The sequence below is a fragment of the Macaca mulatta genome, chromosome 4, assembly GCF_049350105.2.
Source record: "Macaca mulatta isolate MMU2019108-1 chromosome 4, T2T-MMU8v2.0, whole genome shotgun sequence".
NCBI lineage: Eukaryota > Metazoa > Chordata > Mammalia > Primates > Cercopithecidae > Macaca > Macaca mulatta.
This window is the reverse complement of record NC_133409.1, coordinates 15,395,801-15,409,774: the sequence shown is the minus strand read 5'-3', so window position 1 is coordinate 15,409,774 and position 13,974 is coordinate 15,395,801. Positions and strand designations below refer to the sequence as shown.

Sequence of the window (13,974 nt, the reverse complement as noted above, 5' to 3'; positions counted from 1 at the left end):
GAGACAGGGACTGGCTCCATCATCACCCAGGCTGGAATGCAGTGGCATGATCTTGGCTCACTACAGCCTGAACCTCCCAGGCTCAAGCAATCCTCCTACCTTAGTCAGCCTTTCGAGTAGCTGGGACTGTGGGAACACACCAACAAGCTTGGCTAATTTTTTTGTATTTTTGGTAGAGATGGCATTTCACCATGTTGCCCAAGGTGGTCTCGAACTGCTGAGCTCAAGCAATGCACTCAACTCAGCCTCCCAAAGTATTGGGATTACAGGCCTGAGCCACCATGCTCGGCCTGAGCTAGTATCTTAATATTTAGCTACATCTTTAGGGTGGAGAGGAGAAAACTAATTGACAGTCCAGTGAACACAAATCCTATCTGGGATGTGGCTTGGGATTGGCATTTGAGGGGAGTTGAAGAATGGGTTCAAGTGTAGCAACAGGAGAATAAGAGGGAACTAAAAATAAACTTCGCTTAGTTCATTCTTCTGTTAGGGGCTGGCTCAAGGGTACCCTTTGAGGTTTCCCAACAATAACAAAGGAATATTTAATGGCTTTAAATGGGATTAAAACAGCCTTTTTTGGTGGACTTAAAAATTAATGATAGCACTTCACACTGAAAGACTTATGATTTTGCCTTCATGTAGCATTCCACTTTTAAGAATTTAATGTGACAAAATAACTATGAATGCACGCAGACTTGATTCATTCCTCACTCTTCAATTCAACAACTATTTATCAAGCATACACTATATGCCAGATACTGTTCTAGGCACCAGGATTATAGCAATAATCAATGGAAACAAAGTTCCTGACCTCATGGAGCTTACATTCTAGTTGGGGAAGACATCATAAACAAGGCATTATGTTACCAAATCTTACAGTCAGTTTCCAGTCCGCATCTTATTAGACCTCTCAGTCTGTTACTTCTAGAAATACTTTCTTCATTTGGATTCTGGAACACCACATTCTCTTACCTTACTGCTTATCTGTCTCAGTACCCTTTGCTGGATCCTCATCTTCCTGACTTTAAACTGGTGAATCCCAGAATTAAGCCTTCAGATATTTCACACCTGTATGCTGACGATCCAATTTTCTATTTCCAGCCCTCACCACTCCCCTGAATTTCAGTCTTTTACATCCAACTGCCTATGTCACATCTCCATTTGGATGTCCAGTAGGTTTCCCAAACTGAATGGGACTACCAAAATCATACTGGATTTTCGACTCTAATTGCTGAGTTGAGTTTTTCCCTTCTCAGCTAACAGCAACTTCATTCTTCCAGTTACTCAGAAAAAACCTCGGAATCATTCTTGACTTCTTTCTTTCTCTCACACTGCACATCTGCTCCATCAGATTTAGCTACAAAGATGTCCATCACAGCATTGTTTATAAAAATGAAAAACTGGTAATTACCCAATTGTTCAACAATGGAAGAATGATTAATATGGTACATGTTGTAGTTAACAGGTTACTGTTTAAGGACATTTTCCTTATGGAAAATTTCAAATATGCTCAAAAATAAAGAGCTGTGAACCCATCATCTAGCTACAACAATGATCAACTCACAATCATTCTTGCTTCATTTACACTCCCACTTCTCTCCCATCTCCCCACTAGATTGTTGTTAATCAAATTTCAAACAACATATTATTTAATACATAAACTATATAACATATTATGTTACAAAACCACATTATAAAGAAATATGTATAATATGATTTCATTTTTGAAAACCATCTACATGTGTAGGATAGCTATATCTGAACCATGTTATGAATGTTGGTATCTTCTTTTGCGTGTGTATATTTTCCACAGTGAGCATGTACATAGAGAAAAGGTGATGAGGAGATGGGGGATGTTGATGCCAGACATTCTAACTTCATTTTTTCATAAATTTGATTACTTTAATTCAGACCGGGTGATATGGTTTAGATGTTTGTCTCCTCCAAATCTCATATTGAAATGTGACCTCCAATGTTGGAGGTGGGGCCTAGTGGGAAATATTGGATCTTGGGGGTGGATCCCTCACGAATGGCTTAGCACCATCCCCTCTTTGTGATAAGTGAGTTCTTGCTCTATTCGTTCATGGGAGATCTGGTTGTTTAAAAGAGGCTGGCAGCTCCTTCCTTTCTCTCTTGCTCCCATTCTCACCATGTGATGCACTGGCTCACCCTTTGCCTTCTGCCATGACTGTAAACTTCCTGAGGCCTCACCAAAAGCGGATGCTGGCACTATGCCTCATGTACAGCATGCAGAACCAAGAGCCAATTAAACCTCTTTTGGTTATAAGTTACTCAGCCTCAGTTATTTCTTTATAGTGACACAAAAAAAGGACTAACACACTGGGTATGTCACATTGTGAGATAAAAATAACCATTTGATGGAGGTGAGGATACTGTCGGCTCTGTTTTCTCTTTGGACAGTCTATAATTTAAAATGGCCACATTAGCATCTAGAGTTACAGCAGGTTTTCTCAGCTTCCGCTCTCCTGACATTCTGGGCTGGACAAGTATTTGTTGTGGAAGGCTATATTTTGCATTGGAGGATGCTTAGCCGTATCCCTGGTTAATAGGTAGCCATTAGATGCCAGTAGCGTCCCCTAGTGGTAATAACCAAAAACGTCTTCAGACATTGCCAAATGTCCCCTGGGGGGCAAAACCAACCCTGGTTGAGAATCACTGCACTACAGCAGGTGTCCAAGTTGAAATGCATGTTGTTTAGGGGATTAGAAATGTTCTGTTTCATGCATTTTCTTGGCTAAAACCTCTAGGAGGATGTAATTTGTGATCTGATGAAAGCTGCTATTGTGGTTTACTGACCTGCTTGTCTAATTAACCAACCTATGATACAGTGGTTAATGATTATCTGCATTTTTGAGACACATCCAGAAAGGACTGAGACAAGTTCAACTCTATAAGAAAAGCAAAGGTCGTGAATGAAAGCTTGCTTGTCAGCTACAACAGTGATCCATTAGATTTGCCTCTTCAGCCCACAGACTGACCCATTTTACTATTCATTATTATCCACAACACAGGAAAATACTGTGTGGAAGTTAAAAATAGATTTCTTCCAGAAAATTGATGCTACATACATATAAACAGTTCCTTTTTATTAGTAATAAACACATAGACACAAACACAACTGCAAAAGATAAAAGGCTATTTAAATATTCCATGTAATTTGACATTTTTTCCATAATGAAAACATTTTATTAGAGAACTGTAGAAATGAGATAAAGGAAAATATGAGGTCATCCTGCCCATTCTCTTCCAGAACTACACTGTTTTGTATGCACCCCCACTCCATCCTCCACCCCCAGCCCAGAGTCTTATTAAATATCCCCATTTTAATAATATAAAATACTGCTTATACTTCCTCCCACCCCCAGAGAGAAACTCAACAGAGGAGCAGAGGGTACACGCTAGTGGCACCATGATCTTTAAAAGATTACTTCTCTAGTTAGCGGTACTGTGTTGACTGCATAGAAAATAAAATTTCCAGTAAAGTCTACACCAGACATTACCAATCCAGGTTTATCAAGCACCCTACAAACTCTTATACATATTAACAGAGTTCATTTCTTGATGCTTAATGGTTATTTTCTTGAAATTATTGGGTACTCTGAATTCCAGAGAATACTGTATAAATTATTTGTAAATTTCCTTATACTTTATCTTTGCCCACTTTGGAATCAATGCTTACCTTTTCTTTTTCATGACAACATCCAGGATTTTCTTTAATGGTAAATAAAAAAAAATAATTACTACTGAGACCCTTCTGTGAGCCAGGTATTATTTGGGCATGAAATATATAATATTTTATGTAACATTTATAATCCTGCCATATATATAGGTCTGTTTATTCATGGGAAAACAGAAACTCAGAGAGGTCCAGTACTTTGCTGAAAGTCTCACAGTGCTTGAATGGCAGGGTCCTGGTTCAAACACAGTTCAAGTAAATAGTCACAGGATGTGAGGCTGGCTCTCAGTTTGTGTAAGGAAAAACTCGTACTTGTTTAAATTTGTTAAAATAGAATCCATCTGCAATATCCCCTGGACTCATCTAAGAAAAAAGCAAAAGTCAACCCTAATGGAACGTTCAGGATCCTGAGGACCCGGTGTGGCCAGGGGGTGGACTAGATTGGGTGGAGATATTTTGTTAAATGTAGAGAAACAGCCCAACTGCTTTGTTCACTAGCAGGGAATAAATTGGGTCTTTCTTAAGCCAGGAAGAGAAGAGGATTTTAGAGACGAGGCCTCCCTACAGAAAATACCCAACATTCACAAGGGCAGGGAGGTAGGGCTCCGTATTTGTTGTCTCTTGTCCATGCTGTAGGCTGTTACCGGGGAAGAGAATAGGCCGGCAGGCGCAGTCTCCCACGGAAGCATGGAAAATGAAAGAGTAAAGCAAGGAAAAAAAGAAAAGTGACCACCGCTTAAAAAATTCTAAACCCAAACTCAAACCTAAAACCCAAACCCACCCCAACTGGGTTGTGGGAAAGGATTCTACTAACAGTTGAAAATGGAACATCCACCACTGGACTTCAGGCTGTGAGAGTTCAGTCTGATTAATTAAGGTCAAGGTGGTGATGGAAATACCAGCTGGGGAGCATTTTGCCGAAAGATAAATTTGTCCCTCTGTGTTTCTGCGAGACAGCAGGGAGGTGTGTGTTTGGAGCTAAATTAATTTGATTTACATCATGCCATGGTAACTTCTGTTCTCTCCCCACCCCCACCCCCCACCCGCTGTCAGATGTCTTAGCTGGCTTTTTCCCTCTCCTTGTTCACCCCCACACATTTCATAACACGGAAAGAAAGTACGAATTGGCTTCAGGCAGAATTTAGATATAGAATAACTCTAATTTGATTATTCTGCATTGAGTGCTATTCTCTTCTCCCCAATCCCTTCTTTCTTGAGAGAGAGAGAGAGAAGTTGTAAACCCGGGCTTAAGTGCTATTTATTTTTATATTGTGCTTAATGGTGCAAACTGCTTGACTGTTCCTTGTATGCTCACCTACCCTCCTCCTATGTTTCTCCAACAACACTAATATCAGAAAATGAAGCTATGGCCCGGGATCCCGTTAGGAATGCGCTTTTTCTGGCCCTATATCTTTCAGCTCCGTCAGGCTTTGGAGGCCGGGGCGGAGGGCACCTCTTGAGGGACCCCGCACAACCGGGCCCTGGCACCTCCGGAGGGACGGAGAGGGCGCCCTGTTACCGCGCTCGGCCCACCACCCTTCCAGCGGCAGGGCGCGCTCGGCAGGACAGGATAAGGTTACGCCGAGGCTTCCTCGGTCGGGAGGGAGGGAGGCGGGTCTGAGCCCGCGCCCCGGCCCGCGGGGGAGTTCCCACAGCTGGCCGCTCCGGCCTGCGGGGCTACATCACTGCTGCCGGTCAGGCGCGGCCCGCGGGACCCCAAGGGTAGCGCCATGGCCCGGGAGAGGCCTCCCCGGAAGGGCTGCGGCACCCTGCGCCGGTGTCTACTCGGCGCCGCGCTGTTGCTCGGCCTGCGGCTGTGCGCGGACCTGCGGCGCGCCGGGTCCGGGTCCCCAGCCCGCAGCACCCTGCTGGGCCCGGCCTGGCGGCCACGTGGGCCGCACCTGCAGCCTGCGCCGGGCTCGCCGCGTGGCGCCAGCAGGAGGCAGGTGACTTACGTGCGCAGCGGGCGCCCGGCGCCGCCGGGGGGCGGCGGGAGCGGGACGCCGGAGCCTGGCTGCTGTGCCCCGCGCGGGCGCCCCCGCCAGAAGGTCAGTTGCAAAGCCATCGGTCTTGGGCCTGGGACCAGAATCCCCCTCCCGACCCCGCTACGGAGCCCGGCGCTCGGGTCCCGCAGGTCGCCCTGCGGGGACCTCCGCGGAAGAAAAGGCTTCCGCTTCTTCTCTTCCCCCTGTGCTCTCTTAGGCGGCTCCACGGGTCGCATTCTTCAGTGCCCAGATAGACTGAAGTGCGGCCGAGCGGAGTGCATTCACTATTCAGCCAGTATTTGTTGGGCGTCGCCGTGGCCAGGCGCCGTTCTAGGCTCCGCGCATCCGGCGAAGAAGGACGGAGCCCTATTCTCACGGAGGGTACATTTTAGTAGGGGAGGGTTTGCGTGATAGGCACGGAAAGGGAAAGGAAGGCGTTGCGGCTGCCATTCGTGTGCTGTGCTGCTCCCAGCCTTCCGCTCGAGGCCTGGACAGAGCTGGGTGGGTATCGCCGTGAATGGCCTGTCCACGCCACTGCCGTCATCTCGCTGAAGATCCACCAGCTGGCCGAATTTCCCTGGAGTCCCATTCCAGGCGTTGGCTGGGGGCTTGGAGGCTGGCGCCCGGTGAGAAGCCGAGCACCCAGCCCCACTTAATGAGAAGTTAATTGGATCCTCGAGGACCCAAGTAAAAACCTGGGTTTGTCTTATAATTCTCGACCGTGTTGTGCCTCCTACCTCATTAACTTATTGGCTCACACCTACTTGATTAGTCCAGTTTTAGCCTCTGATTGTTAAGGTTTTGGGCTCATCTCCTTTTTGGAGCTCGGTAATTTGCGTCATACAAGGAAATGAAAAGAACCACAGGTATGAGCTCTCCTCATCCTTTTACCCATCAACTCCTGCTTCCAGCCTCAACCACGTTCTCCAAAGCAACTACTTTCCGTTGCCTGGCTATTCGTCCTTTCTTTTAGACATCCTCCCCACCTCCACCCTGCTTCCCACCACCGGTCCTGGAGGGGAGGGAACAATTCTTCCTTTGCCTCGCTGCTGTCTTCGGCTGCCCAGTGCTAGCCTACTTTTCAGCACCACAGCCCAGCACTGCTGCCGCGGCTTCCCTTCCTCGCTTCCTTCGGGCCTCGCCCTCCGTCTTTCCACACCACTGCTGTTCCTTGCTGGGCCATCAGTGCTAACTTCCTGGATAAACTGAAATACCTTTTTCTATCTTGCAAACCTCACCTCCTATGTAAAGTCTTAATGAGCTCTTCCAGAAGAAAGCAGCCACTTCCTCTCCAAGTTCCTAACTCACTGCCCATGACACCATGTTAAACATTCAGCACAGTTTTGCCAAGGGCTTACCAGGTAGGCATCAGGTGCTGGAGGCACAAAACGAGTTCAGATTCTCGTGGAGGAGGCTCTTAGCACAGGCATCCGGTGATTTCCAAGCCTGTAATTGAGCCTTCAGCTCTGCCTGGGGAGTCAAGAAAGGCTGCTCAAGGCGGGGGACATTTGACCTACAATGTGATGTTTCTTTTTTTTTTTTCTTTTTTGAGCCGGAGTCTTGCTCTGTCGCCCAGGCTAGAGTACAGTGGCTTGATCTTGGCTCACTGCAACCTCTGCCTCCCGGGTTCAAATGATTCTTCTGACTCAGCCTACCGGGTAGCTGGGATTACAGGCATGCACCACCACGCCGGCTAATTTTTGTATTTTTGGTAGAGATAGGGTTTCACCATGTTGGCCAGGCTGATATCGAACTCCTAAGCTCAAGTGACCCACCTGCCTCAACCCCCCAAAGTGTTGGGATTACAGGCGTGAGCCATGCGCCTAGCCAACAGTGTGATGTTTCTTAAGAGTGGGACTTCTTTTATTCCCCTGTGGATGTCCTCAAATATCCCATCCTTGACACCCTCAACCCCACCCTGCAGTTTTCCTTTTAGATTCACTCAGCATCTGTTTCTGCTGTCACCTGTCAAAGAATTACTCTTAACTCTTTGTCTCTACCTCAGACAACAGTACTGATGGCTGGAGCCTGTCCTACAAAGGACAGGTTTGGAATGCATAGACTCAGTGGGGCTCTGGAGGGGAGGTTCACACCCATCCTCGCTAGGAGCTTGGAGGCTGCCCCAGTGATTCAGGCTGGAGATGGGGGTGGCTTGCTGTGGTAGGTGTGGAGGTGGTGAGAAGTGGTTGGTTTCTGGATGTGTTTGGAAGGTGGATGAGGAGGAGCAGTTATTTCTCTCTTGTTTGTTTTGTTTGGGGGATAGATGGAAAGCAGGAATTAGGTTTTAGGCACGTTAAGTTTAAGATACCCTTCAGGCATACATGTGAAAATGTGAAATAGGCAGCCGGACGTGTAAGTCCAGAGCTTGGAGGAAATGTCCAGGCTGAAGGTGGTGATTTGAGAGTCATCCAAGTACAAGTGGCACTAAAACTGAGAGATTGTATGTGGTCATCTAGGAAGTGAGTGTGGCTAACAAAGAGAAGCAATCTGAGCCTGTGGCCTGGGGCTCAGTTTTATTAAAATTAAATTAGGGAAAAAAGTAAAGGAAATGTTTAGCTTTGTGCCTGGCATGTTTAGCTCTCAATAATGGTAGCTTTGCTTTCTACAGTCTGCCCCAGCTTTTTAGCCTCAGCCAGTCTCCAAATGTCATTCACTGTAACCTACAAAGGGGGCTTATGCTGACTCCTCTACCTGCAAGGCCCCATCCCCCTTTCTTATGACTCCTGACCTTTTCATCCTTGGACATTCCTCAAGTCAAGGTTCATAGCGCAGAAACCTTCCCATAGCAACCCTGCTTCATGCTGACCCCTCCCCCACTTGGAATGACAACAGAAAGAGTCTGATTTGTGCATTGTTTTGTACAAGTTGAGTCCTGATAATCCATTTTGGATGGAATGTTTTGTCTCCACAGTTGTTCTTGATGGGAAGAATTGCATTTCCCATAGTGATCCCTAGTAAATGTTTACTCCTGAGACCCCAATATGTGAAAGTATAAAAATCTTACTATTTCAGCCTATTCAGTAACAGTAAATGTCTTTGGTTAAATATTTATAAGAAATAAATGAGCCTTTTGCTATTTCTAAAATATTAAGTTTTTAGCACCCTAAGGTAAAAATTTTCTTAGATTTCCTTCTCCCTAGCTATTATTTTCAGGATATACATCTAACCTCCGCAAATCCCTAGATAGTGATGATCTTGAATTTGTTTTATTCTCCCATTATTTCACAGTTGAATTAAAATATTCCTTAAAACTATAGAAAGATCAGTTATCTAATCCATCCTCCCACTTCTGGGAACACAGCTCAATAACCCCATGTCTCTCTAGGGACAAATCTTGTTTCTTTTCAGCCTCACATCAAGACAGCAGTGTAATATAAGCTGAATATACCATTAAGTAATTGAATAAAATTAGGAAGCTATTTGTTAAACTCCTTGGATCATAGTGTATTTAGATTTTGTTTGTTGAGAATACAGATCAACAACACTCTCAGGTTCTTGGTTACTTTGCCCCAGGCACCTCCCAGATTGATAAAGGAGAAAAAGTTCCATTCTATTTTGAGGACAACTTTCTGGGTAGATGAAAACCTGCATGAAATAATCGGGTTGCCAAGTATTTCTTGTTACTCTGCTTCCATACCAGGTGTTAGAGGCACCAAAATTCTGCCACTTTAATCATAGCTTATGCTCCTCTTAAAGAAAACAATCTACTATAAAAAGGAGTAGTGAAGTGTAGTCCTAATATAATTCTTTCTTCCCTCATCCCCTTCTTCACGGAGCCATGCAAGAACTAGCTCTAAATATTTTCAGTTCTTTTGACATCAGGGGTTCTAATCTTCAAGCTTTGCGAAATGAGAGCCGATGACAGATGATGGATAAATACTGCCCTTTCTGATTATGTGCAGCCTGGAACCTATATATTCTTGTGTATTACAGATTCTTCAAGCATTCTGTCGGGACTCTTCGTCTCCAAATTTCGCATACTATGCATGCATAAAAATATCACTGTGATTCTTTCATCTTCTCTCTGTTTTCTATCTGCATGTGTTTCTGTTTGGGTTTTTTTCTTTCTTAAATGAAACAGACCTTTATTATGATTATGGATAAAGTTCTTTTTGAAGGGATTTATAGAGGACTAGATATGGTCTCCATGATTTATGCTTTTTAATGCAGCTCTTGGGTGGATGTTTTATCTCTTATAGGTTGGCAATCTGACTAAAAAACAGATGCAACATACAGGGCTCATTTGCAAAGGAGAGACACTCACTCAGTGGCCAAGCTTCCCGAAAAAATTTCATCTCTCTTATCGGATGTATTTTACTTGACATTTAATATGTTGGATAGAAAAGTGACTTCTGAGTCACAGAGCTCCAGAACCCAGCAACGTGCTGGCTTGGTTCGTTAGTTACAGATCTTTTGGAACCATGTGTCGGGTGGGGGGAGGGGGAAAGAACTGTTTCCTCGTCTCCTGAAAAACCATATGGCAAAATTTAGTTTTCTTTCTCACTTCTTGTCATCCTCTTAATTTTCTAATTCTGTGATTGTCATCAAGAAGAAAGAGGAAAAATGGCATAGGATGCCCCCTGATATATCCAACTGCCTTAGGAGTCCTTACGCTTTACAAAATACTTGAAGGTAGATTTGAATTGCTTGTGAAACATGGCCCAGCAGTAGTTTCCAGCTCTTTAGGTTTTTGTCTGTGTACCTACACTTCTGTTCTTCAGGGAGCAACATTAATCAGTCCTCTCACACTGTCCTTAGGAGGCAAAGCATTTTCATTTTAAACAAAGTCACTGAGGGTAATTGAATAAGCTCCAGCAATATGTGGGTGTGAAATAGCAGTAGCTTAGTTGCACAAAGAAAAGCAGGTTTTTATTACAACTTTGATGTGTCGTGGATGAAGAATAGAGGCCTGCACTTTTTCCAAACCCCGTAGTTCCTCAGAGAGCATTCTGTGGGCAAAGGAACTGCTAATGCAGGCTCGATTGTTTTTCAACCACTGGTGCTGGAGATTTTAGCTTTTTGTGTGTAATTTGTCCCAGTCCATTTTCTCCAAGGAAAAGAATGTCTTGTCAGTTTTCTCAAATAGAATTGAATTTCCTTTTTAGTCTGTGAAGAGAATCAGGTCAAGTAGTTAAACCAAAGACTGTCAAGGCTAGGCATTTGAGTTTTTCCATCTGTGCTGTAATACCTTTGGAGTCCTTGTGTTTCTAAGGAGTTTGGCATGCTTTGTTCTGTGGTTCATAGAAAGTAACATGAGCCTGTTTCACTTACCATAAGACACACACTGAGGCAGGAATCTACCGGCATTGATAAGCTTCTTTTAAAAACACCACTTGGGTCCACTAGATACCTCACATTAGCTCCATTAATGTCTTATGTTCTGATAAAAAAAAGATAGGAAAATTTGCTGTGCAAGAAGCATTTTTATCCTGTTCAAGTAATTGAATGAAAATTGAATTTTAAGAGCCTTATAATCTAGACCCATATGTAATATAAACCAATAGCAAGCTGGGTTGCTAGTTGACTGTTCAGGAGGTAAATTTGGCCCATGAATTTTATTTGAAACACACAGTGTTTTAAGTATTTGAACATAAATATATTTATATGGGGCTTATAGTGAGTCTGGTGAGGTCCAGCTCACCATTCTCTCTATTTACCTCACCTGTCTGATCTCTGAAGGCATTTGAAGTTACAACTATAAGCCAGAGGTTGTTAAAATTAGCAATTATTTTCCTAAAAAGTGACAATCAAGGCTAAGGTTGCTAAGCTCAGTGACAGGGTGGCACATGACTACTAGGTTCAGAAAAGCCAAAGGTCCTTTTAAATTGCTGCCGTTAAGGAAGATGAGTTACCTAAGGCTGGAGCTGGATATTGGGGAGGGTAAGATCGTAGGGGAATAGACTTAGTTAATCTAACATTCTTTTGCTTACAAACAGGAACTGGGCTCTAGCCTAACTTAAACAAAAAAGGAAGGAAAAAAGAATTAAAGAATAAACAACTCTATGTGCCTATAATAATTAACAATTAAATTTTTTAGAATGAAATTTATTGGGAAACCTTGGGATTTCTCACTGAATTGGAGGAAGAGTTAATGACTGCGGTGTGGAGGAGAGAAGGAAAAGGGCTGCTATGGAAATCCCAGCTTTCTGAATCCTTTGATTTTCTCCCTCAAGTGCTATTGCAATACAGCTCGCCTCACTGGACTCCAGGGCTTCCTCTCTTTGTTTTTTGTTTTTTTTTTTTTCAAATTTCCAATGGCATTTTCCACAGAAATAGAAAAAATGATTCTAAAATTCATGTGGAGTCACAAAAGACCCTGATTAGCCAAAGCAATCTTGAGAAAGAAGGGCAAGTTTCAGGCATCACACTTCGTGATTTCAAATTATATTACAAAACTATAGTAACCAAAATAATACATAGTACTGGCATAAAAATAGACGTATAGATCAATGAAACAGAATAGAAAACCCAGAATAGGGCTTCCTCTCTTTGATATTCACCCTGGATCAGCTGGCTCAGGCCATGTGACCTAAACAAAGGCCAAGGGCCCCTGCCCTGTCCTGGAAGCCATTCTTAGTGAAAAGAGAAACGTTAAGTTACCCTAAGAAGTCCTTGGCATGCCTTAAGTATTCAGTATAATTTTTATGCAGTTTTGCTCTTAGGTTTTTGTTTTTCTCATATTTTATTTTGTTATTTCAACCAGCCCTTGGACTTGAGCACCTAGAAACAGAGTATAGGGTAGTTTTGGTTTTACTAATCCTGGACCCTAACATCAATGTGTGTGTGTATGAATATATGTCTATACCTATCTAACTAGCTCTATCTTTCTTTAAACATTAACTATTTCTCTATCTACATATAGTCTTATAGATAGCCTTATTTCCAAGTAGCATTGACAATAAGTTGGCACCTTTGGTATACTACTGACATTTTTAATTCAGTGAATATATGCCCACATGATCTATGTGTATGTAATATTTTTTAAAGCAAAGAGTTATTTGTGAAGACATTTATTAATTTTTTACTTATTTATTTTTAGAGACAGGGTCTTGCTGTGTTGCCCAGACTGTAATACAGTGGCACAATCATGGCTCACTGCAGCCCCGACCTCCCAACTCAGGCCTCCCAAGTAACTGGAACTACAGCACTGTTGCCCAGGCTGGAGTGCAGTGGTACAATCTCAGCTCACTGCAACTTCCGCCTCCTGGGTTCAAGCAATTCTTCTGCCTCAGCCTCCCAAATAGCTGGGATTACAGGCGCCTGCCACCACACCCAGCTAATTTTTTGTATTTTTAGTAGAGATGAGGTTTCACTCTGTTGGCCAGGCTGGTCTCAAACTCCTGACCTTTTGATCCGCCCGCCTCAGCCTCTCAAAGTGCTGGGATTACAGGCATGAGCCACTGTGGCTGGCCTAATTTTTTATTTTATTTTATTTTGTAGAGACAGGGTCTCACTATGTTGCCCAGGCTGGTCTTGAACTCCTGGGCTCAAGCGATCCTCCCACCTTGGCCTCCCAAAGATTTGGGATTACAGATGTGAGCCACCACGCCCGACCCCCATTTTGAGGACTTTTAGTAGAGAACCTAAGTATCAGTATTTAGCCCGTGATCCCAATTAGGGTTCTCAAACCAAAGTCTCATATTCTTTGATTTTTTTTTTTTTCTGTCATGCATAGTTACCTCACAGGAAAAAAAGAAATCTGCAAATTTCTTCAGGGCATCTAAATATTCACAGCCCCCCTTGCAACTGGCTAGTCTGGGATTCTTTAATACATGATTATTTCTGTATCAGTTAGGGCTCTCTGGGTTGCAAGTGACAGACCCAACTGAAAGTAGTACAAACAGGGATTGATTGAAACCCTACTGGAGAGAAAAAGAAGAGCTGCAGGCACCAGGAAGGCCCTGGAAGTTGATTATGACTAAAATGAGCACTGAAGACCTTAGTTATCCATATTAGGCACTACCACAGATATAGTGAGTATTTACTATTCTTTTTGGTCACACCTTTGAATGTCTTTCCTGTATGTGAGAAATTCTCTTCCTTTCTAAGAAACAAAACAAAAAATCATTGCCACTTGTTTTTGCACTCAAAGTGCATTCATGTGACCTAGGCTTCACCATTTAGATACACCTGCATGAGAGTTTGGATTATACCCTACAGATGCAAAGCAGGTACATGAGGGCCACAGAGTAGCTCAGTGGCTGAGATTCTAGCAGAGGCATCCAGAGCTCAGGGTGGTGTCCATGCCCAGCAATGAGGCTATGTCATCTACACTGGCATGTCTGGAGATGG

General features: G+C 43.6%; 1 protein-coding gene across 3 annotated transcripts in view; it reads left to right on the top strand.

The window, feature by feature from the left end:
• Positions 1–5,300: 5,300 nt before the first annotated feature.
• METTL24 (methyltransferase like 24) overlaps positions 5,301–13,974 on the top strand; it is a 124,207-nt gene continuing 115,533 nt past the window's right edge. The window contains exon 1 of one of the 3 annotated variants that reach the window (XM_028846658.2): positions 5,301–5,745. In XM_028846658.2, coding sequence (XP_028702491.2) covers positions 5,428–5,745 — 318 coding nt within the window. In that variant the 5' untranslated portion in view covers positions 5,301–5,427. 3 annotated transcript variants of the gene reach the window in all.